This window comes from Euprymna scolopes, chromosome 1 (assembly GCF_053919585.1).
Source record: "Euprymna scolopes isolate OS-2025 chromosome 1, ASM5391958v1, whole genome shotgun sequence".
NCBI classification, from domain to species: Eukaryota; Metazoa; Mollusca; class Cephalopoda; order Sepiida; family Sepiolidae; genus Euprymna; species Euprymna scolopes.
The window spans coordinates 6,390,104-6,415,076 of record NC_136482.1 but is presented as its reverse complement, the minus strand read 5'-3'; the positions used below and the strand labels follow the sequence as shown (position 1 = coordinate 6,415,076).

Sequence of the window (24,973 nt, the reverse complement as noted above, 5' to 3'; positions counted from 1 at the left end):
TAAAAGAATGTTATATAAAATGTGGAGTACTGCCTTTTCAGACTCTTGCAAATTTATTGTATCTGGTAGCCTTAACATAGAAGGTGTAAATTGTCTGCTTTATAAATAATCTAAATGTGCGTGACTTGTTCGCTGTTGTGAAGTCAAGTTGGTGTGATTGTGTAATTAGTGTTTCATTTGGTGTTGTGGTTTGTGATTTCTCATGGAGTACTCTTTTTAACTCTATAAGAGAAGACAGTGAAATGTCATTCATCTAGACAAGGTCATCCTGTGACCTCATTTTAAGGCTACTTGACAAAACTGAGGAAATTTTTAATCAACTTTTGTCTTAAATATCCTGTAAGTATTAATATTCATTTCTTGTATTTGCTTGACAAAGTCTTTCAAAATTTTCAGAGTTAATTATTCTTGGTTTCAATTATTTGGTTGGGAACGAATTTGACAAAAACATTAAATACTTTACCAGTCTGTTCAGTTTTGCTTGGTTTTGTCAAGTATTAGGAATTATTGTACTAACAGATTGCTACACATTTTTTTTTTTTCATTTGCATGAGGTGATGAGGTGTATTCCATTTTCTTCTGGTAATTTTTAAATTTATTATTGAACATTTTACAAACTTTTTTCCCCCCAGATAATCTGCACATCATAGTTTTTACTTTTTTGCCAGATCTAGCTTTTATTGTTTTGATGTAGCTAGCAAAAATAGTCAATGAAATTAGAATATAGCGCTCATTTTATAGTTGGTGGTTTATTCTTTCCAGTAATTATGTACTGTTAATATCTTGACACTGTGCAAAATAAATATATTCAAGGAATTCATTTCTATTTGAAGTCAATAACTTAGACTTTTTACATAAAAAAGTTCAAATCTAAAATAATATCCAACCCTTATTTCATTAAAATTTGAATAATCATTTTTGCATAGTTTAAAAACATTCACAGCTAAATTTTTGTGGAAAAAAAAAAAGAGGAAAATTGGATTTTTTTAGTTTACATTTTACAATTAAATCTGTCATTGAATCATTATTATGTAATGTTCATAACTTGCCCTATGTGTGAATACCTATTAACATTTATTGTTTTGGTCTCAAATCAAAATAAAAAGTTTGAACCATGTCCAATGTGCATGATTATATAAATATTCATTGTTTTTTTTTTGTTTTTTTTTTACACAGTGATCACCACTTATCAAGGCCCGGAAGCCACTCAGGGATAAGGGTTATTGCAAGTACATTACGTTAGTGTGGAGATTTGATGGAGTGTTTACTTAAGGGGGCGGTTCATTAGGAATTTGTTAACATTAGACTTGAAGACATCCAAGTTGTAGTCCGGAGGGAAGCAGGCAGATGGAACAGAGTTCCACAGGCGTGCAGTTCTAAGAAAGAAGCTTTGTTCATGGAATCCGCGTTTTGATTTAGGCACAGATATAGAGTGAGGGAAATTTTTCACAGTGGATTCAGCTAGACGGGTGTTTTTCGTGAAAGATTGGCGAGGGGGACCAGGGATTGGAGCTCAGACGAGCACCTGCCATGAAAATAACGATAAAACAAGGATAGGCTCGCAACGTCTCTTCTGTGAGAGAGGGATTGCAGGGTAGAGAAAAGGGCATCCCCCACTAAGCCACGAAGTCTATTTTGTACTCTGTCAAGGCATGATAGGCTGTTTTTGGCAGCTCCTGCCCAGATATGGCAACAGTATTCCATCCTTGGTTTCATTAATAATGATTCAATGGCAGATTTAATTGTAAAATGTAAACTATCACAGGTGAATAGACTAAACACTTAGTGGTAGATCTTGTTTCTTGTCTAGGGCATTGAATGCCGTTCCCCCACTCCCGACACATCCCACCCCTCATAACTGGGCACTTGGGAATGCTTGAGTACCACGCATGCCTGTGCAATTAGATTGGGGTGATCTTCTGATGGGCTGAGGGTACCGGATTGACAGATCCTGGCTGCTGTTTCCGACTGGTAGTACAGGTGCCCTAACTCTTTGGTAGCGCTTAGAGCGGCTGCTCCATCAACAGTTGTAAAATATCCGGTTGTTTGTAGTGTTATGTCGTGCATGGAAAGGGACCCTGCACTCATCCCCGATGGGCTTTCCCGAGGCCACAGTCCTAGTTGAAGAAAGGTCAGCCAATGGTCTGATTGTGTTGCCTATCTGATATCCTGCATAATCTCTTGTTCAGCTCCCCCTCACCTAACTGAAACTCTTTAAAAACATGATGACACTACAATAAAAAAAATAAGCTTAAACCAGGCTTAGGGACAAACAAATTCAACTTGCCTTCTCCCTTGAGGCTTACATTCACTAACATCCATGGGCTTAGAACTAATTTAGCTGATGTTGAAGCATTTCTCCTAACAAATACCCCGGATATCTTAGCACTAAGCGAGACTAACCTACACTCCTCCATCCCCTATAACTACTTTAACATGCCTGGCTATCTCCCACTCTGCCGTAAGGACTCTGACAGACATATGCACGGACTTGGAGTCTTACATCCATAACACCCTCCCCCTGACTAGAGAAACAAACCTAGAAACGGACGATCAAGCCTTTGTGCTTTAGACTAAACATAAAACACAACATTAGCTACTTTTATTTTCTCTACCGCTCTCTCTCGACCCAGGACTGCACCATAATAAACAAAGTCTCTGACAGTATAGACACAGCACTCTCCCTCGACACTAGCGCACAAGTCCATGTATTTGGTGACTTTAATGTTCATCACAAAAACTGACTTGGATTCTCTTCTCACACAGATGCAGCGGGCAGCACAACACATAGTTTTGCTATATCTCACTCCCTATCACAAATGGTTACGTTTCCAACCCGTTTCCCTGACCAGCAAGAACAACAAGCATCACTTCTAGATCTGTTTCTGACTATAGTTCCCGAGGATTGTACGACAAATGTTGACAGCCCACTCGGGAACGCTGACCATGCAGTGATAATGGTAGAAATCGCCCTAAATTCTAGACCCAAAACTGAAGAGCCAGTGCTCAAAACAACGAGATATTATAAAAAGGCTGACTGAGAAGCCATCAGAGATCTTATCAGAGATGCCCCATGGGGAAATATTTTTTCTCTTCCTGCTGAACAGTGCGCAAATGAGACCACTGAATGGTTCCAAACAGCAATGGAAGCACATGTTCCCATGCAGAAATTTTATAGCAAGCCCCACTCTCCCCAATGATTTACTTCGACTTGCGCAACTGCCATTGCTCGAAGGCAGCATGCATACCGCAGATTTAACCGACATAAGTCCAGTTCAAACAAACAGAAGTACATAGAAGCTAGAAATAATGTTAACAAAGAAATAGCGACAGCAAAGAGAGAATTTACTGAAACCACTAAAAAACGCATCGAAGCACAAAAATTAGGAAATCGTGACTTCTGGAAAATCTACAACACTGTAGTAAATAATGGGCAATCAACAATTCCCCCGCTAACCAACAATCACGAGGTTGTTTGCTTAGCAACCGACAAAGCTAATATGCTTGCCAGCCGGTTTGCCTCGAACTCCACACTGGACCCTTCCAACCACCCCCTGCCTGACTTTCCTTTGCGGACAGACGCCACGCTAGACAATCTAAAAATCACCCCTGCTCAGGTACATGCTATCATAAAAAATCTTGACACTTCAAAAGCATGTGGACCTGATCTCATCCCAGCTGTGCTATTAAAAAAGTGCTCAGCCAAAGTAGCTCCAGTTCTCTCCAAACTCTACAACAAATGCCTTAAAGAATCATGCTTTCCGGGCTGTTGGAAAACTGCTTCTGTGGTACCAATATTCAATAATCCTGGCGAAAGAACTGACCTATAAAATTATCGCCCCATTAGCTTCCTCCCACTTTTCGCCAAAATATTTGAGACCATAATTAACCATGCTCTAGTCCGGCACCTTACAGATGCTAAACTTCTAACTGACAAACAATATGGATTTAGACAAGCCCGTTCCACAGCTGACATCCTCACTGTAATCTCTGAACGTATATACCATTCACTGGACAAAGCGGGGGAGGGCAGAGCGGTAGCTCTAGATATATCTAAGGCTTTTGACAGGGTATGGCATGAGGGTCTCCTCAGGAAAATTAAATCATACGGTATCACTGGTAGAATACTTAGCATAATTAAATCCTTCTTAGATAAGAGAAAAATCCAGGTTGTCCTCGACGGTCGAACATCTAAACAGTGTGATATAAATGCGGGAGCGCCTCAGGGGTCATTTCTTGGACCTCTATTGTTCCTGATATTTATTAATGACCTCCCCGACAAAACTGCCTCTGAGATGGGTATATATGCTGATGACACTACACTCTATAACAGGCATGAGAGAAAAACAAATGAACACATATCTAAAGAAATGGCAAAAACACTAGAGGATGACCTCCAATCTGTAGTGGAATGGGGACATAAATGGATGGTCACCTTCAATGCTGCCAAGACTAAACTGGTTTCCTTCAATAACTACAAGAAACCTTCTCTGCCACCAATAGCAATGGCCAGTGACTCCCTGTCTGAGAGTACATCTTTCTAACTGCTTGGCCTAACGTTCACAGGAAACATGAGCTAGAACAATTATATTGAAAACATTGCCAGGGCCGCTGCAAGAAAGGTGGGCTCTCTCTACCGTGCTATAAAACTACTGACACCTGAAAGTATCCTGTACCTCTATAAGGCCACCATTCGCCCATGTATGGAGTATTATTGTCACATTTGGGCTGGTGTATCTGCTGCTAGTCTCTCGCTCCTAGACAAGGTTAAAAAAAGTCGCCAATCTGATAGGCCCTGAACTGGCATCTAAGCTTCAGCGTCTGTCCCATCGACGAAATGTTGCATCCCTCTGCCTGTTCTACAAGTATTTCAATGGTGAATAATCTGACGAACCGCAGATGCACAACTTCTGCCCCCACGACGTACACACCTTCGACAAACCTGACAGGCAGTTAAATCCCACCCCCACACAGTAGAGATCCCTAGATGTAAAAGATCTTTCTACTCCAGTAGTTTCTTCCCCAGAACCGCTAGACTCTAGAATTCCATTCCAGGATCCTGTTTCCCTAACTGTACTGACATGCAGAAGTGCAACGTGAAACAACATCTTGCTGCCCAAATCCCTACATAGTGCCCCAGTAGTTGCTGCCCCTGATAGTAGCTCCCTACACCAAAGTGGCAATGTGCCTTGTTTGGGGTGAAAAGGTAATAAAAAAAATTTTTTTAAAAGTTATCTACATCTAAAATTTCAAGTGTTTAAACCAAAAATTTGCTGAAGAGTTTGTTAGACACTGCTAAAGTCAAATCTTTTGAACTTTGACCCATAGGCAACTCAAATTTTCTACCCAAACCGATTAAAAAGCTTGCCCTATGTCTGAATACCTTTTATGTAAAATTTCAAATGTTTAGACCAGAAATTGGCTGAGTAATTTGGTAGAGACCGCAGAGGTCAAATTATTTTTTAACTTTGAGTCCAGCTTTGATCCTTTAACATTTATTGTTTTGGGCTTAAATCAAATTAAAAAGTTTGACCCATGTCCAAGTAACCTATATTTAAAATTTCAAGTATCTAGACCCAAAATTGGCAGAGGAGTTTGGTAGAGTTCTCAAAGGTGAATCGTTGAACTTTGATCCCTTGAAAGCCAAATTTCTGGCCAAAAACTGACTAAAAAGATTTTCCCAAATCTCAATACCCCTTGTGTTAAATTTTGAGTCTGTAGACTGAAAATTGACAGAGTAGTTTGGTAGGGAAATGTACACACACAGACAGAGACAATTTCACTTTTATATATATATATAGATTCGTTTGTTACTGCTCAAGATAAGAGTTAGTGAAATGAATAGATTGCTAGTTGAAAGATACTGTGTGTGGATTGAAAATGATAAATAAAATGAATAAAATTTGGTTATTTATGACAATGTATCTGTTGACACTGAACTTGAAGATGACTAAGTTGTAACTCATAGAGAAGTACTTCTGTGGTAACATGCTCCACAGATGGAAAATTCTTGGAGAGAAACTCTGCTTGTGAAAACTCTGATGTAAAAATGAAAATTCATTGCAGTTAGTAAATATGTTCTTCTTATGAATGTCTGACAGGAAGGAACCAAAGATTACAGGTCGGTCTATCAACTTTCATGAAAGTAATGATAGAGTAGAGAAAGACTAGTACGGTTTCTTCTGTGAGAAAGAGACTGTAGAAAAGAGAATAGATCTCCTCTCCACTAGATTATGATGTTGGTTTTGAACTCTGTGTAGGAATGAAAAAATGTTCTAAGTGATACCTCCCCAGATGTGGAAACGGTACTCCAACTTAGGATGAATCTGAGTTTTTAGTCTAGCATATTGCATCAAGAGTCTATACTTTTAGAGTAGTAGAAAAATTCATCCATTTTTTCAGCAACCTTAGAAATAGGTTGGATACAAGTCTTTTAGATCTGGTATGGAATTCAGTCCTTGGATTTTAACTGGAACTGAAAAAAAAGGATCTACGCATTGGTAGTGAAAGCAGCTTGATTTTAAAGCTTGTAAAATTGAAATGCCATTTTCCCTCATTGCATCACATGCTCCAGATCAAAAGTGAGAGAATCACCAAGATGTGGATCAGCAATGCTTTTCAAACCGTTGCCATAGACAATTGCATTGTATATTAAAAATTTACAAATTTGCATATCAGGACCTAATAGGTAAAATTATTGTAGGTTTGTTCTCCTCCTCAATTAGGATCTAATTTGAAGATTAAAGTTCAAATTAATAATTAATGTACCAAAATCTTGTGTGTGAAAATTTTTCCAAAGTTTCTTATGATTTTATGCAGATTATATAAAAAAATAACCCCAACCCGTTTACATCTCATTAAAAAAGATAATTTTTTGCCTCGGGCCGATGGCCTCAGTTGTACAGATTCAACTTTTATTACTACAATATATATGTGCACGGTTTTTTTATGTTCTTACTAGTGGGGGGGGGGTCCGGCATTGTCCGGGTATTTGGAGGTGTGTGTGGTTTTGGGTAAATCAAAACACCTGGGTGTTTGTGTCGGAGAGGGGTTTAAAAAAAAAAGTTTTGGTAGGTAAGTGTGAAGGATCAAACCCGAACCCTTGAGGCGAAGTTGGAAATTAAAGTGTGAAAAAAAATGTGCGGTGTTAAGCACTGGGCCACCATGAAATAGTAACGGAAACATGTTTAAATTTATTTAAGTATTAAAACTTGGCAGATGCTCGTACTTAATGAGGTCAACTTTGACTGCAGGGCAGTAATTTATTTACTGCAGGGCATGATTTTTTTTTTTTTTTTTGTTTCAACAAGATGTTGTGGGGAAAACCAGCTCCCCATAAAAAGGGGATTGTCCAAATTGAATAGCAACTTCCGGAAAATATAATATCGATGATAAACAGATGAATTGGATGTGAGAGAAGAGGGCATTCAAATAATTTTGTCAATTAGGTAATATTTTTGTCAATTAGGTAATATTTATCCATTAAATGTTATTATTTTCTCAATTCACCCAAAACAATAGTCAGTTTTATTCATATTACAACACAAAAATATTTTAAAAAATAAGAGTTTTCAAATAATTGTTTTTTTTTTGTTGTTTTTTTCCAGAAATAGTGAACAACTAAAGAAAAGAAAGAAAAATGAAAACGATTACTGCTATCAATTTTGCAGCAACACACTGGTCAAATTTGATTGGTTTTTCTCAAAAAGTTGTATATCGGCAAGAAGGAAGACACAATATTACAAAATCATCATGCCAGCAAATTAGACCTTCATTTTCCTCGAAAGGAAATTACACAGAACAATTTAGTTAAAAATTAAAATACGTGGTTCTGTAACTTGTATCAAGTTGTTATATTGTGTAATATATCTTCACATATCTTTTTGAATTGCGAAGTTTTTTTTTACAAAGTGGTCACCACTTATCAAAGCCTGGAGGCCACTCGAGGATAAGGGTTATTGAGTGTACAGTAGTAAATGGGATAATTTCTTAGTAATCGTTAGTAGTAGAAATTTAGTGAATTGGATTATTTAATGGGACAGTTCATCAAGAATTTGTTTATGTTGGACTTGAAGACAACTAAATTGTAGTCAGCTGGAAAACAAACCAATAGAAGAGAGTTCCACAGGCATGCAGTTCTAAGAAAGAAGCTTTGTTCATGGAATCTACATTTCGGTTTAGGCACAGATAAAGAGTGGGAAAAATTTTTGACTGTGGTTTCAGCTAGACCAGTGTTTTTCATGAAAGATTGGCAAGGAGGAGACCATAGATTGGAGCTCAGATGAGCACTTGCCATGGAAATAACGATAAAGTAGAGAAAGGTTCATAACATCTCTTCTGTGGGAAAGAGGCTGCAGGGAAGAGAAGAGGGAATCTCCCAGCTAAGCAACGAAGTCTATTTTGAACTCTGTCAAGGCAGGATAAGTAGCTTCTAGCAGCTACTGCCCAGATATGGCAACAGTACTCCATCCTTGGATGTACTTGGCTCTTATATAGATAGAGAATTGCATTAGGAGTGAGATATCTACTGGAGCGGTAGAAGGATCCAACCATTTTTTCAGCGGCCTTGGCAACAGATTTGATGTACGTGTTCCATTTCAGATCAGGAGTAAAGGTCAAGGTCAAGCCAAGAAGCTTGTCAAAACATAGAGCCTCCCCAAGATGAGAGCCATTCATTTCATGTGTTTGATGTGTTACCATAGATGGTAGTGTCATCAGCATAAATGTCTATGAATGATCTAAGTATGTGTTTTGGGAGATCATTGATGTAGATCAAGAAAAGAGTTGGGCCAAGAATGGACCCCTGAGGAACTCCAGCATTAATACTGTGAGCTACCAATTTCTGACCATCAACCACTACTCTTATGAACCTATCAGAGAGGAATGATTTAATAATTGAGAAAACATTTCCATCTACACCATAGCTTAAATCTTTTTAAGTAGACCTTTATGCCATACCCTATCAAAGGCCTTTGATATGTCAAGAGCAACTGCTCTAGAAAGGAAGCTTTTGTCGAGAGATTCGCTAATCCTATGAACACATCTGCTGTAGATCTAGCAGAACGGAAACCATATTGCATGTCACTAAGGTTATTTCTGCTGAGGTGGTTGACTTCTTTAAACACGGATTTCAGCAACTTACTCATAACACACAAGAGACATTGGTTTGTGCTGAGATAGAGATGACCGATCACCTGAATTCTTAAATACAGGGCATACTGATGAGATTTTTCAGGGTGTTGGAAAGCAATTCTCCTTAAGACAATGCTTAAACAGCTTTGTAAGTATGGGGGCTAGTTCTCGTTGAAGCTTTTTCAACACTATAAATTGGAATGCTGTCAGGGCCAGTTGCTTTACTGGAATCAAGGTTCTTGATTAGCTTGGCAACATCATATACAGATATTTGTATATTGCATAGCGTGTTTTCTGTTACAGGAGGAAATACAGGGGGGGGGTTACTTATTTGCTAATCAGCTTTTTTTACAATTTTTGTTTAATTAATGCAGTAAAAGTTGAGATATTTTGCTAGTTGTGATTCATAATTAAAATTATAATTTATGTATGGATGGAATACTGTTGCCATATCTGAGCAGGAGCTGCTAAAAACAGCCTATCCTGCCTTGACAGAGTACAAAATAGACTTTGTGGCTTAGTGGGGGATGCCCTTTTCTCTACCCTGCAACCTTTCTCCCACAGAAGAGACGTTGCGAGCCTATCCTTGTTTTATCGTTATTTCCATGGCAGGTGCTCGTCTGAGCTCCAATCTCTGGTCCCCCCTCACAAATCTTTCACGAAAAACACCTGTCTAGCTGAATCCACTGTGAAAAATTTCCCCCACTCTATATCTGTGCCTAAATCAAAATGCAGATTCCATGAACAAAGCTTCTTTCTTAGAACTAAATGCCTGTGGAACTCTGTTCCGTCTGCCTGCTTCCCACCTGACTACAACTTGGATGTCTTCAAGTCCAACATAAACAAATTCCTAATGAACCGCCCCCCTTAAGTAAACACTTCATCAAATCTCCACACTAACGTAATGTACTTGCAATAACCCTTATCCCTGAGTGGCTTCCGGGCCTTGATACGTGATTCCTGTGTAAAAAAAAAAAAAAAAAAATTATTTTTCTTTCAATGTATTTCATATAAATATATCAATTTTAATTGAATTTTTTATAAAAATAGTGAAATTTACAAAGTCAGTGTTGTGTAAAATGCTATGAAAATGAAGGATTTTTGAGCATTTTTCCACATGATTTTTTTTAAATTAAATGCTCAATTTTCTGTTCAAGATAGGAATCTAATTTTTGGTATCTGTTCTTATCACATTAAATCCCAACTATCATCACCAGTGCCGCCATGTTGATTTTCTGAAAAAAGTTGCAAATCAACCTGCCCTAATGCACCATACATTCAAGATTCGTGATACACAAATACATAAAAAATTGGTAGCGATTTCAGGATAATCCTTAAAAAACACTTCTACACCATGAATTAGCATTTCAAGGTCGAAAATTGGATACATTTATCCTAAAACATTGATATAACGGTATGATTAGGCACTTGTATAACACTGATTTGAAAGTGTTTTTTCCAGATGTTTCTGATGTGAGTTTTTTCTATTTTTTACTATTTGTAGCCAAAAATAAGGTTTAAAAAAAGGCTATTTTAGGTGATAAAACATTTGACAGCGTTTTCAATTTTTGCGATGTTTCTCAGGCATAATTTGGAATGATTATCAGTAGCTTATAATGAAAGCAATGAACTCAAGTCAAAACTTAGTTACTGGTATGTTATGCTTAATACAATATAAGTATGTGGCAAGTGACAAAATCTTCCACATTTTTGCAATTTTTTCTGATTTTTTTTTTCAATTTAACTATCAAATTATATAAATTTTTTTTGTCTCCAGCAATAACTACAAATCCTCATTTGATGAATAACTATCTCATTAGGCTACAAGAAATTATCAAATTTAAAAGTAAACACTTGCCAAGAATTTTTTACACTTGTGACTTTTCTGGATTTTCTGAAAAATCCTCTGAAATCCAAAATTAAAAAAGTCTGATCTTTGATTTGAGTGTCATATTCATATCTTTCCATATTCGGTTGAGTTTTGTGAGGCTATGGTGGTTTAACCAATTCTGAATAATATCTCAGGTTTTGGAACGTTCATCTGAGACAATTGCCCATTTAATTTTTTTGTATTTTAAACCACAGAAATGTTATATTTTTTAGTAAAGGACAATAAGTTAGCAATAATTTGTAGGATATCAAAAGTAAAGAAAAACATTAATTTATCACAAGAACTAAAACATGGTCCTCTTCAAATAAACAGTACTAAGTCATTAACTGTTATTGCCGAGTGTGTCTAATCCTTGATAAGTGGTTACTTAAAAAAAAAACAAAAAAAAAAAACAGTAATCATGAATGTTCTACTTACCAGAAGCTTTGTCACCACAAACTATACATGGCTTGAAATTTTGTTCAAACTGTTGCTTCTGCGTCAATTTGTCCCTGACAGCTTGTTGCTCCTCACGTAGACGCTCCAGCCTCTGGTTGTGCTGTAATTCCTGCAAGAAAGAAAGAACAACATCTAAAAGTGGAAAGAAAGTATGTTTATCAGTGTTGTCAATTTAGAGGTTTTCCCACCAGATCTGGAGATTTCATTTGCAATCTAACAGCTAGCGTTTTTGTAATCAAATAAAACTGGACTCTTGTCAGCATTCAAACAACATTATAAATTTCAATCCGTTCAGTCTGGTTCTCCTGAACTCGACTGCCGCCATCTTGATTTCAGGTCTTTAACATCATTTTGATGTGTAGCCTCATTGATATGCATGCAAATTACTGCATATTAAACTAGTTTTTTTTTTTCTGGAAAATCTGGAGAGATTTTTTACACCCACACACTTGCAATTTAAAATTTAAAACAATAAGTAAAAACACTTGAAAATACTTTAAAACATAAACAAAACTTATCCAGGTATAAAAGTAGCATTTATTGCCTTTGGTAACAATTATTTGTTGACTATTTGTTTTTTTCACATTTTTAGATTAACCATTCCGAAAAACTGCTATAAAATCGATTTTTCGGGGAGGGAGGGCAATTACTATAGTTTAAAATAGGATCTAAGCATACCCCTTAATTTAAAATAAGTATTTACTCAAATTTTTTTGTAAAAAAAATTTATTTGTAAATAAGTAGGAAAGTAAACAATCGAAAATTGTAAAAACAAAATATACAGCAACAACAGCAAAAACAAAAAACATAGTAGAATTTAATTATATATACTGATTGGCTAACAGCTGTTGGAGAGCCAAGGTGCAGATGTTTACAGCTTTTGTGCTGTACAACTCAACTGCAGAATACTGCACAGTGACATGGACTCATTCAGCTCATGCTACAAAGGTCAATGTCAACAAGGCATGCAGGACGATTATCGGTAACCTGAACTCAACCAAACTGCTGTGTACAAGATGTCTAGAATTATTTCACCACAGATCTGCCAAGAGGCAATAACAAAGGTTGAGTGTAACATGTTTACAGCTATCACTGTTGCTGCTGTTGATGATGATGATGCTATTACTACATTAGTTTCAAACTCAAAGTGATTTTTTTCCAGATATCATGTTTTTAAATTGCTAGCTACCACAATAGAAAACAACATGCAATTATTCTTTTAACAGATAAAAACAGTAAAAATGATTGTTTTATTTTTTCTAAAATTTTCAATACTTGGCACGTTGAAATCTTTTTTTAGCACAACAAAAAAAACGAGTGGTCAAAAGTATTTCAAGCACCCCAAACTATTAAAAGTGACATCTCTTCTGGTTAGTTCCCAACTTTCATGACAAAATTTCTTAATACAAAATATGGTACGAGCATTTACAAATCCGAGGGGGGGGGTACAAACAAAACCTTACCGAAAACACTTATAATGTTCACATTTTATCACTTTATTTGCTGAAAACTCTTAAAATATAATAATGTACATTATTATTTATTAATTCATTTGAAAGTATATTGATTTCCAAACAAAATGGCGGTATTTTGAAGACTTAAAGTGATTTGGTTTGTAAAATATGACTATTTTAGCAAAAGCCTCTTGAAACCTGTAATTATCCAAAGTGCTTTACTGTCCATGTTTACTGTTAGATTAAGAGACAAGCAACAAATTTATTTCTTGTAGAAACAACAAAACAAAATGAAATAAAAACTTTGTTGCTCCTATTTAACTGCCTCTTAAGATGCAGCATATATCAACACCTCAGCAAAGCTACATTTCAAAATGCTTTACTTAACTGAAACAAGGGTATTTTATTTAAACAGTTTACTAGATTTATTTTGGAGCGAACATTAAAAAAAAAGAAAGTTTTCCACCTGAAAAAAAAATAGCACTACAATATTTACATGCCTTCTCAGAATGGCCAAGTTAAGCACAAGGTCGGTTTTTACTGTGGTGAAAATTTTGGCACTCTGAAAAAGACACTCGGAATTAGGGTAACATTTTTGTTTTAAAATCCTCAATCTAAAAATATTTATCCTTTATTGATTGAGGACAGAAAATATAAAGTATAGTATCATAACGGATACTATACTTTAACATTCATTCTATTTTGAAAAGTCTAAAAAATAAACTGAAAATAAAAGATATTGTAAAATTGGTAAATATTTAAATCATAAAAAGTTTTTCATTTTTAAAATATTCAGACAAAAATATACTTGATTGTGAATTATGGTGGTCATGAAAAGTGCTGCCCAATTCAATGTAAAATGACACCCCCATTATTCCTAGGTCTTTAAGAATCAAGACTGTTTTTGCTATGGGAGATAAATTGCATGCGTTTTATTTTTTAAGGTGATTTTGTGGTGCTTTACGACTTTGCCCGTCTGACTTATGGTAAGACAGCGATAAAAGATTAGTTACCTGTCCAAAAAGTTAGAATACTCGAAAAATGAGGGATTATTTTAATATAAATTTATATCAAAAACTGATCTTAACTTTAAATTCTAAGATATTTTTTTAGGATGTTCAAAAGAGCAGAATCTCATTTTTTTTTTTTTGGAGGGAATAGCTAAGGGTCCTCATCTACTTTAAAAAATTTTTAATATTTTTCCTTTATATATTTTATGGATGAAGTATGGAATAAGGACCCCAGAAGCCAAGACATTCAAACGGGACACTTTCCAATCAACACTAACGAACATACACAACCCAAGTTGTTTGTTTTATTCATTGATTTTTAATATAAAGGAAAGATTTGTTTAAACAAAAATAGAGAGAATATATATTTGTATGTTATGTGCGTTTTTCTCTTTTTTTTTTTTTTTCATAAAATATATTAATAAATAAATGTAGAGATTGTTTCAGGTGATTGAAGGTGAAATCTTTCTAAGCAGTTTTTATGCATCAATATTAAATCTTTAGTTTAATTTACAAAACTTTTAATAAACAAAAATTGCAGAGATCAGTTTATAAACTTTTTCATTTTTTTCTGTAAGCTTTTACTCATAAACGAAATTGAACTCAGTAAAAAAAAAATAATTTATTAATATAAATTAAGATAATTGATCATGTGGTGCAGTGAGGAAAGAGGTGGCTGGTTACTTTTAATGCATCTAATATGAAGCTTCTTTCTTTCTATCATCAATGCTCTGAACCCCGTCTGGCATCAATAGAAATGAATGACTCTTGTCTTGGGGAGGCTCCATGTTTTGACAAACTTCTAGGTCTGACATTTACTCCTGATCGGAGATGAAACACGTATATCAAATCTGTTGGCAGGGCTGCTGGGAAATTGGTGGGATCGTTCTAGCGCTTCACTAGATATCTTACTGCTGATGCTATTTTCTTTCTATAAGAGCCAAGTACATCTAAGGATGGAGTACTGTTTTCACATCTGGGCAGGAGCTACTAAAAGCAACTTCTCCTGCTTGACAGAGTTCAAAATAGTCTTCGTAGCCTAGTGGGGGTGGGGCTTTTCTCTTCCCTGCAACCTCTTTTCCACAGAAGAAATGTTGCAAGCCTGTCTCTGCTTTATCGTTGTTTTCATGGCAAGTGCTCATCTGAGCTCCAGTCTACGATCCCCCCCCCCCGGCTGGACTTTCACGAAAAACACTCATCTAGTTGAAACCACTATCAATAATTTTCCCCACTCTTTATCTTTGCCTAAACTTAAATGTAGATTCCATGAATAAAGCTTCTTTCTTAGAATTGCATGCCTGTGGAACTCTGTCCCGCTTTCCTGCTTTCTAACTGATTACAACATGGTTGTCTTCAAGTCCAACATGAACAAATTCTTGATGAGCATCGTCTTAAGTAATCCAATTTACCAAATGTCCACTACTAATGATGATTACAACATGTTCCCCTTATCCTCAAGTGACCTTCAGACCTCGATAAGTCGTGACTCTTTTGTATGAAAAAAAAAAATTCTTGTTTATTAATAAGTTTTGTAAAAGAAAAAGGTTCTCATGTACTGTTTGTCTCCGTTTTTACTCTCATTTTCTCTCACTCACATGCTCCTATTCCTATTCATAGCAGTGTGCTGGTATCCATAGACTTCCTATTTCCAAAATGGACATAAATAATGTTTGTTTTTTAGTTTAACCAATTTCATACTGACATAAATTATTGCACAGTAAAAAGAATTAAATTAAAGCAAAAATGATTTTTCTTATTTTAAAATAGTTAAGTAAAAATTTTGTTTTGTTTTTTCTTACTTGATTACTAAATTTAAAAAAATCTTTCATATTTTTGTTATCTCAAATTATTTAATCAAATAAAAATTCCATCCAAAGGTTCATGACAACCTTCAAATTTGTTAGAATAACTATATAACACGATTTTTCTCAACAAAAATCCTTATTTTTAAATTTAATGTACTATTTTTTTTTAATTTGAATCCATTAGTTTTTAAATTAAATGCACTATTTTTAATTTGAATACCTTATTATTTAATTTAATTGACAAAGAGTGTATATATAAAATTAATTGGTTCCAGTTTAGTATTGTATCTTGAAATTTTCATATCCTGAAAGGCGTTTAATTGTAAATTATTTAATTTGTTACAAGTTGTAAGAAAACACTCATAAAATTAATACAGAATGAGAGTGCGTCAGTAACACATTTCTAATCGAGACTGCATGTGCAAGCCAAATTTTGTGAATTTCGAATTCTATGTCCAAATAAACAAACTTGCCGGCAGCAAGTGGACTATTCAGATAATATGGTTGCCGAGCAGATGATAGCTGGGTTGCAAAATACCTAGCACCAAAAGAAGGGTGCTGGCAGCGGTAGCTTTGCTTATTACATTAGAGCAGAATTTCTCACGGTTGGTCTGCCTGGAGACGACAGACAAGCAAACTCTCCATTATAACGATGCTACACACCCTCTTGCGCTGGTGTACAAAGGGCAAACCAAGAACAGCACAACCAGGGGACAAAGGTTCCTTCAACTCCATGATATACCAAACTTTGCAATGGTTGTAGGACGACGTCACAACCGCGAGGATTGATGAGTCGAAGGGATTGTCTAACAGTTGAACTCATGTGCCACTTTCGTGGGGTCGTGAGGCATTTGAAAAAAAAGTATGCCATAAATTTGAGGGGTCCAGAATGGAAGCTACAAGCAAAGTATCAAGAAGTGGGGAGTCATTTATATTCACTAATGGTACCTCGGATAATTTTTCTGCTCACAAGCATAAGACACAGCCGGCAAACAAACCTCACCTTGAGTGGGATGGGGAACAATTTCAGGTGTGTGCCCCAGAGTTAACCCCCTCAGTTACAGTGGAGATGACTACTACGCCTGAAACTTATGCAAGATTCGAACATGTACTGAGAAAACCGGTAAGTCAGCACAATCATTGGATTTCTGCTTTTGCAGATACAGAGGCCCAGATATGTTCGAGTGGACCAGAAATCCAGAAACTCCTGATGGATACCTCATGTCAACCACTCATCGGATACGGGATATAACAGACAGCCAGTTACATATCTGGGCTTTATTTATCACAAATGGCTTTGAAAGAGCTAAACTTATTGCCTCCCAATTTTACGTCCTAACTATTACGGAATAACTCTTTGAGAAATATAAGAAAATTAGCTCCATGTGGATGCTCATGCAGAATATCCGCTCTAAAGAAACCAGAAATCATCCCATTCAAACCAACAGAATCTAACAGACAGGAATTGGAACAATGGCTAAAGGAACACTTTAACTCAAATGTGTTCAACACTAAAAAATGGAGGGTAAACTCTTAGAAATAAAATTCCTCCCAAAAATAACACCAACAGCAATTCACATGCCGATACCTGTTCCTCATCACTGGAAAAAAAAGTGAAACAGAACACAGACAGAGACATTGCACAGGGGATAATAGAACCGGTACCAGTAGGCACACCTACTACTTGGTGTTCAAGAATGGTGGTCACACCAAAAAAGGATGGGTCCCCAAGGTGGACAGTGGATCTACAGAAGTTGAATGATGCCACTAGGAGGAAAATATATCACACCTCATCTCCATTCAATCAGGTCTCGATGATACCTGCACACACCAGAAAAACGGTATTAGATGTGTAGAATGGGTACCACAATCTGCCGCTATCTCCAGCCGCATGAGACGCTACTATGTTCACTACTGATATAGGTACTATATGACATCATTACGGATATGGCTTGTAAAACCCAATGTATAGATGACAGCCTCCTATGGGACAACTCAATAGACTCTTCGTTCTTGACTGTATAAATTACTGCGCTAACAAAGGGATTGTGCTTAATCCAGACAAGTTTTACTTTTTGGAAATGGAGGTAGAGATTGCAGGGTTTCTAGTTACTGCGAACGGGGTTAAACCCGCAAAAAGAACAACAGAAGCTATCTTTAACTTCCCTACCCCAACAAATATCACTGGGGTTAGATATCGGATGGCTCCCTTCCAAGAGTTATTGAGGACAAAGAACAGGAAGTTCTATTGATATGAAACACTGGAGCACATATTCCAAGAATCGAAAAGAGTGATAATGGAAGGCATTGAGACAGGACTTGTGCCAGATTATAGTAAAACAGGAATATCGTATTTTCTATTTTAAAAATACTGCAGATGTGAAGGTGAATTGAACATGAATGGGGATGATCACTGGAAGCTCATTTTGGATGGATCCTATTTTAAAAATGACACAGAATCACGATATGCACCAGTGGAAGGAGAAGCTTTCTGGTCTATGGGCTAAAGTCTTGACGGATGTTCATATATGGATGGCCAGACTTACTAATAACAGTGGATCACCTACCACTAATAAAAATATTTTCATAGGAAGTCCTGGAGAATATCAAAAACTCCCGCTTGTTAAATTTCAAGGAAAAGACACTTATGTACAAATTCCAAGTAAAAGATTGTCCTGGAAAACTCAATTTAGCCCAATTGTGCATCTCGATACCCAGCAGGTACCCCACTAAAAAATAATGCCCAAACAATTGCAGTTAAAGCCGCTTTCACATCAATATACGAAAATGATCCTAAATTGAAAGTTATTACATGGAAAAGGATTATGTTCACGGCAGCCACAAATGAAGAATGCAGAACCATGAGAGATCCAATTCAAAATGGCTTCCCTCAGTCACACAATAATATATCACATATATCAAGTTTTCTGGCCTGTGCGTGAAGAATTATACTGCCTAAAAGGAGTTATCATTAAAGGCAACAAAAATTCTGATACCTCAACATATTAGAATCCTTTCATTCTGCACATCAAGGCGTAAATGGTATGCTGGTGAATGTATAGTGAGCCGTTTAGACCTGCCAAATTTGCTTTGTCTGGATCAAACACACAGACACAGAACAAGCTGTGTGCAGTAGCACACATGCATAGAGCAGAGCATGTGCAAACATAACATAACTTTGACACGCATATATTTTCGGTGACCTTTGACATAACCTTCCGTTTACGTCCCTTTTTCTCTCTCTCTTTTTCGCTAGACATCAAGCCATGCACACATGTAAACCACGCGCTTCATAAGCGTGCACTAGGAGAGCAACAGCAATAACATGAGGTAGGCTTGTATATTTTTCACATAAATATTGTTACTTGTGAGATGCATACACATAGAGCACACAATATGGACAATTCAAGACTGTCATATTTAAGCAATATATCACTGGGTAAAATATGAACTATAACCTCTACTTATGCATCTTCCACAGAGGTCAATGTGTACAAGCCACAAACACACGTCCTTGCATGACTACCCAATTATTACACCGATGTATAAAGTTTACTTTGTTTTGTTCTAAATAAATAATGTATTTTATATATATATACTGGTATAATGGTTTTCTTTATTGTTATATAGCCTCGCAACAAATGCAAAGCAACGATTTTTCTAGCCAAGTTTAAATGCTAACTGTTCTGGGGGTAGTTAACACCCCTATATCTATGATAGTATGGATTTGTCTGGCACTATGTAAGCCAGATAGCTTTGCCATCGAGCAGAGGGCACACGTGTAGTTTAACCGCTTGCAGTGAACACCAAGACTCTTTCACCTTAATATTGTGACCCCCTGAACACAACATTGGCAACATATGGATATGAAAAAGGACCCACAAGTATTTCCTTTGGATTAACAAATAAATTCTGTTCAACAAACTCGTATTTTTCTACCTTCTCCATTACGAGAATTCAGAACAATAACGTGAATACTCAACTTGATTTTTGCTACAAAAAGGAATTTCAATTCGTTTTATTATTCCGCATTCTTCTGGACTCAAAATTCTTTGTATTTTTTCTTTTTTCGAGAGAGAGTTAAAATAAATTCTAAATTGTCTTTTATTCTCTGTGAAAAATTGAATTTTTTTTTTCTGTTAAAACCACATGTGACTTTTTTATTCTTCATAAATACTATTTGGCATATCTTTTCCATATAGTTGCGATTTTTCTGTTTAGCATTTCTTACATCCAGATTTGTCTTGCGAGTATTTATTTTTCAAAATGGAAGAGCTTTCAAGGCAACTAGTTGAAATGATAGGTTTACAGCAGACTTAAGCTTTGGAATGACAGAAACAAAGAGAAGAAGAAAGAAGTGAAAGAGAAAGAAAAAGAGAAAGAAAAGAAGTAAAGAAAACAATTCAGCAAAAATATACTGGAAATGCAAACACAGAAAAAGATATAAATTGGAATCACTAACTAAAGTAATAGCAAAGAAAGACAGCAACGAGTCAGACCAGAATATTTTTTTCTCAAACCGCGATCTGGTCAGCATTAGAAACATTTCACTATCATCTGGTCAGCATTAGAAACATTTCACTATCATCCTGAAGAGGAGTGGACTTTTGAAGCCTATTTTCGCAGATTTGTTCATGGACTACATCATTCCTAAACAGACAAGCGAACTGTCCTTTGACGAGATAGCCAAATCTTTGATGGAATTATAACCGTCCAAAAATCAGCTTATTCCATAAAAGATGGAGATACATCAACCAGACATGCAAAGAAGACAAAGATTATACCACGTTTGCTTCAGTTGTAAATAGACACCGTGACAACTTCAGACTATGCTCATTGATGGCCGACAACTTTAAGGTTCTGATTTTCATTCAAGGCTTAGTGTCGATCAAGGACACTGAACTCAGATGCCGGGCACTGGACAGATTGGAAAAAGAACCAAATATAATCTCCAACAATTGGCTGACGAATGCCAAAGAATCATCTTGGAGAAGCAAGACTCGAAAAATATAGAAGTATCATCCCACACTAGACTACAGAGTCTATTTTGAACTCTGTTAAGGTAGAATAAGACACAGCAAGCAGCGCCTGCCAAGATGTGGCAACAGTACTCCATGCTTGGACGTATACAGGTAGAGAATAAAACGTATATTAGCCAACATGGATAGTTATGAATGCCTATGCAACAATCGGGCTGCTCGAGCATTACTAACCCATCGAAACAAGACCTTGACATGTCCCCAGCTGTAATGCTATATGGTTGAGTCATTAAAGACCACCTTCCTGTCTTACGGGATAAATACCTAACAAGGAAACAGTGGAGAAATAGGCGAATTGAGAGAGGTGGCAATAGCAGAACGAACAGTTCTACAGCCAACATTATCACCCACTCCAGGAACTCAAAATCAGAGATTTTGTCCAAATCCAGAACCAGATGGTAATTACCTACGTCAATGGATGAAGATGAAGAGGATTGTAGAGACACATGGGAACCGACAGTATCAAGTGCAAGTATATGAGAGCAATAGAGTAACATTGTGCAACGTTTCTCTGTAAAATATACCCAGTTGTGGATGGCCCACATTATACCACACCAGGAACTTCTAACCTTGACCTTGACAGAAACAATTCCCTGAAGAAGCAATGGCGGTCAAACGGCACATCAACGTTGAATCGCCCAGTGAGCATGAAGAAGAAATGGAGGTTGATGATACCACAGGAAAATGTACACACTCGGTCAGTCCTCTTCTGTTAAGGAAACCTTCTTGTCGGAAAATCTATCACCACAAATGTGTGGAAAATCACACAAATTTTCTATTGCACTTAATGATGACCACAACAATTCATCCCGTGATCACGAGGGAAGGGGCATGTAGGTATGAGATGTTCCTGACAACATGAGGCAACTAATGGTGATCTTCCCTGATGTCTATATATATATATTTTGTCCGACCCAATCATGTATTTTGAACAACGGCATTCCAGGGAAAAGCATTATTCTGTACTTCATGTTATGTTGAACTTGGTATAAATTCCAAAATTTACCAAACATTGTCCAGTAGAAGACGTACTAGAGCTAATTTTCCGAAAAAAGCGTACAGTATTATCAAGAATAAGTAAGATAGCCGACATGAAAGCAGTTATCGCCTCCTGATTTCAAGCATCTAAAGCAGTGTTTGTCAACCAGGGTTCTGCAGAATCTTAGGGTTCCGTCAGTACAGTCCAGAGGTTCCGCAATTTGTAAATTAGAACAAAAAACAAATAAACAGAACTTCTGTTTGTCTGTTTTCCAGCTGACTACAATTTGGTTGTCTTCAAGTCCAACATAAACAAATTCTTGATGAACCGTCCCTTTAAGTAATCCAATTTACCAAATTTCCACTACTAACAATTACTACGAAATCATCTCATTGACTACTGTACTCTCAATAACCCTTATCTTCGAGTGGCCTCAGGACCTTGATAAGCGGTGACCCCTATTTAAAAAAAAAATAATAATTATATATATATATATATATATATATATATATATATATATCACAGACATGGGCGCAGACATTTGCATTTTGTGTTGAGCTCAGCAACGAGCTGGAAGGATACATTTTCCTACGTTATGCTACCATTACAATCTTGTTTGTGTGTATGTGTGTTTGTTTCCTATGGACTCCAAAAAGGCTGATCTGATTTTTATGGAATTTCGCAGAAAGGTACTTGATGTGTCTGGCAATGTTCTTAGATAGGTTTTGTATCAAAATGTTTTTGATAAGTATCAATAATCGAAATAATCTGACGAAAGAAGGAACAGACAATTTTGACCAAAGTTAACACCTTACACAGCCAAGTAAATTTGAGAAATTTTATTATCATATGAACCAAAACGCTTGGTATAAAATCAACGGTAGGTTCTTTGATATGACAGAGTTGCACCATGATACTTGACTTTTTTATTTTAAACTTTAATTCAAGCCATTATCACTGTACAAGCAGTAAGGCCAGGCATATAAAATCAACAGTAGGTTCTTTGATATGACAGGGGCACATTTAAAATGAATGCTTTTGTTTCACGTACAATTGAAGTATGATACAGGCAATAAAACAACCCTGTCTGGAAGATGGAGATAATGTTTGGGAAGCTGGCCCATTAGGTCTAAATCTAACCATATTTCATTTTGACAAAGAAAGGTGTACCAAGGGACACAAAAGTATGGTGCCAAGAATTCCTTTGTCTGGTATGAAAAAAAGAGTTTGCAAAATCAGGTACTTTTTCTTAAATGTTACAAATAATGGACTATTCCCATCTTCTGTTTAATAGTCTTATCACTTGCATTATTTGCACTACTGTTCTCATCCGCTGCTTCATTCTTACCACGTTGCACCTGATGTACTTTTTGATCATCTTCAGGTGTATCTTGTCCAACTCTGAAATCTTTCTGTCAAACTCAGGAAACTACATGGATTTTCTAATGGAACCATTTATTTAATCAATGCGGGTGATGAGCAGGTAGAAGTTTTAATTCGCAAGTGTATCATCAGTATCACGTGCACTGAAACCTTCAACCAGCAGAAGAGTGTCACTTAAAATTGAATTTTACCTAGTGCTTTGCCCATTATGGTTCATTTTAAATTAATTCAGAAACAGAAGCTCTTTTACAACCTTTGCCTATTAATGAATAGAGAAAAACAAAAGGGATAGAGACTGTATAAACCAAAAGGAGGAGAATAATCAAGCAGAGAGTGAGAGAGGATGAGAGTAATAGACAGAAACTAAATAAGAGATGGGTAAATTGGTGTATAATTGCAATTTACAGTTAATTAAAACAAAACCATTTGTTTTTACTCAATCTAAGGAATATTTTAACATTTATTTTGTGTGATTAAACTATATAGTTAAACAAATCCTTAGGGAAACAAACGTGGATTAACTCAGCTTCAGTATAAAATAATATATATACATATATACACAAACCGACCTTGAGTTTATTAGCCAAATCTACCCCAGCAAGGGCAGCTGCAGGTACCTGTACAATCTGGGTGGCTGGTATAGAGTTATCTTTCAATTTATCAGCCAATTCTTGGGACATGACCATCTGGGTAGCGTTGGGGGAGGAGGACGTCTGCAAGACACAAGGAAATATGCTCTTTTAAGGTCAGCAGTAGCAGTGGCAGCTAAAGGTGTGTAAGTGTAGGAAAAACTGCATGGTTCCATATAAATTTAGAAAAGATGGGTAGCCGCAGCAGCATTGTGAACTAAAAATTAGTTCTTTTGATAGTCTAGGAAATCTTAGAAGAATAAGAATCAAAAATGTCTGGTGTTATTTTCTACGGGTATTCTTAGATGGCAGTTGGGATACATTCACATAAACAAGAGAAAAGCATTCTTCATCTTAATGGAGATGTGTTTGCGTGTGTTCCTCTACAGAGTGGAGCATAAAGATATCCCATGTTTGGAGTGGGCACTGTACAAAGTAAAATGATGGTGGTGGACTTGATAGTGGGTTGTAGACATGCGTTGCATGGAAAGAAATTACATAAGAATGATATGATGGAGGTTTAATGTAAGTTTTCAAGACAGGCTCCGTTCTGATGCAAGATTAAATCTTTACAGTATTGAGAGATGTGTGCAGAACAGGAGACTTTCATTGAATCAATGGACAGTTCCTGAATAACTAAATGTGGAACAGTTGAGGTAGCAGGTTCAGTTCACAGGGGAAGGCCAAGGAAAACATGGGAGGAAGTAATAAAAATGGACATGATAGAAAGAGGGATAAATAAAGACCTGGCCTAAGATTAGTTAATTTAGTAGTCAATTTGTTAAAATAATCCAACATATGCCAGCATGTAAAATGGACGTTAAGCCGAATACAATGATGACAGACAGGTGAGAAAGGCCTCAATCAGCAGACTAAGCTTTGCTAAAACAAAAATCTGTTTACGCTCATTTATCAATGATCTTAAAGTGTCAAGGGGAAAAAAAAATGTTTTCTGTACAATTTATTATTTTGACAGAAGATATGTGACCACCAATCCCACTTTAGTTAAGTCCTTGTGACTTTTTTCCGTTTGAGATAAAAAAATTTCCAACATTACCTTCAAACGCTTACAAATGTGAATGAAGTTATCTGAGGTGTAATTCTATCAAAGATAAGATAGAGCGTCATGATGAACTTCTGTGGACAACTTCATGATTGTATAAATAATATGTCTAATATGATTGTTAGAAAATTGGAAAATAGTTTATATTCT

The 24,973-nt window shown here is 36.3% G+C and overlaps 1 protein-coding gene across 14 annotated transcripts in view; it reads right to left on the bottom strand.

Annotated features, from left to right (window-relative positions):
* The window catches only part of LOC145270082 (orphan steroid hormone receptor 2-like), a 428,823-nt gene that overhangs the window by 189,767 nt on the left and 214,083 nt on the right, over positions 1 to 24,973 (bottom strand). For 8 of the 14 annotated variants that reach the window (XM_080126369.1, XM_080127070.1, XM_080127635.1 and 5 more), the window contains exons 3-4: positions 23,701 to 23,844; positions 11,441 to 11,570 (exon numbers count right to left, since the gene is read on the bottom strand). In XM_080126369.1, the coding sequence (XP_079982495.1) occupies positions 11,441 to 11,570; positions 23,701 to 23,844 (274 nt within the window). The remainder of the gene's footprint in view (positions 1 to 11,440; positions 11,571 to 23,700; positions 23,845 to 24,973) is intronic. The other 6 variants (XM_080127865.1, XM_080127743.1, XM_080127794.1 and 3 more) reach the window with 1 other exon arrangement.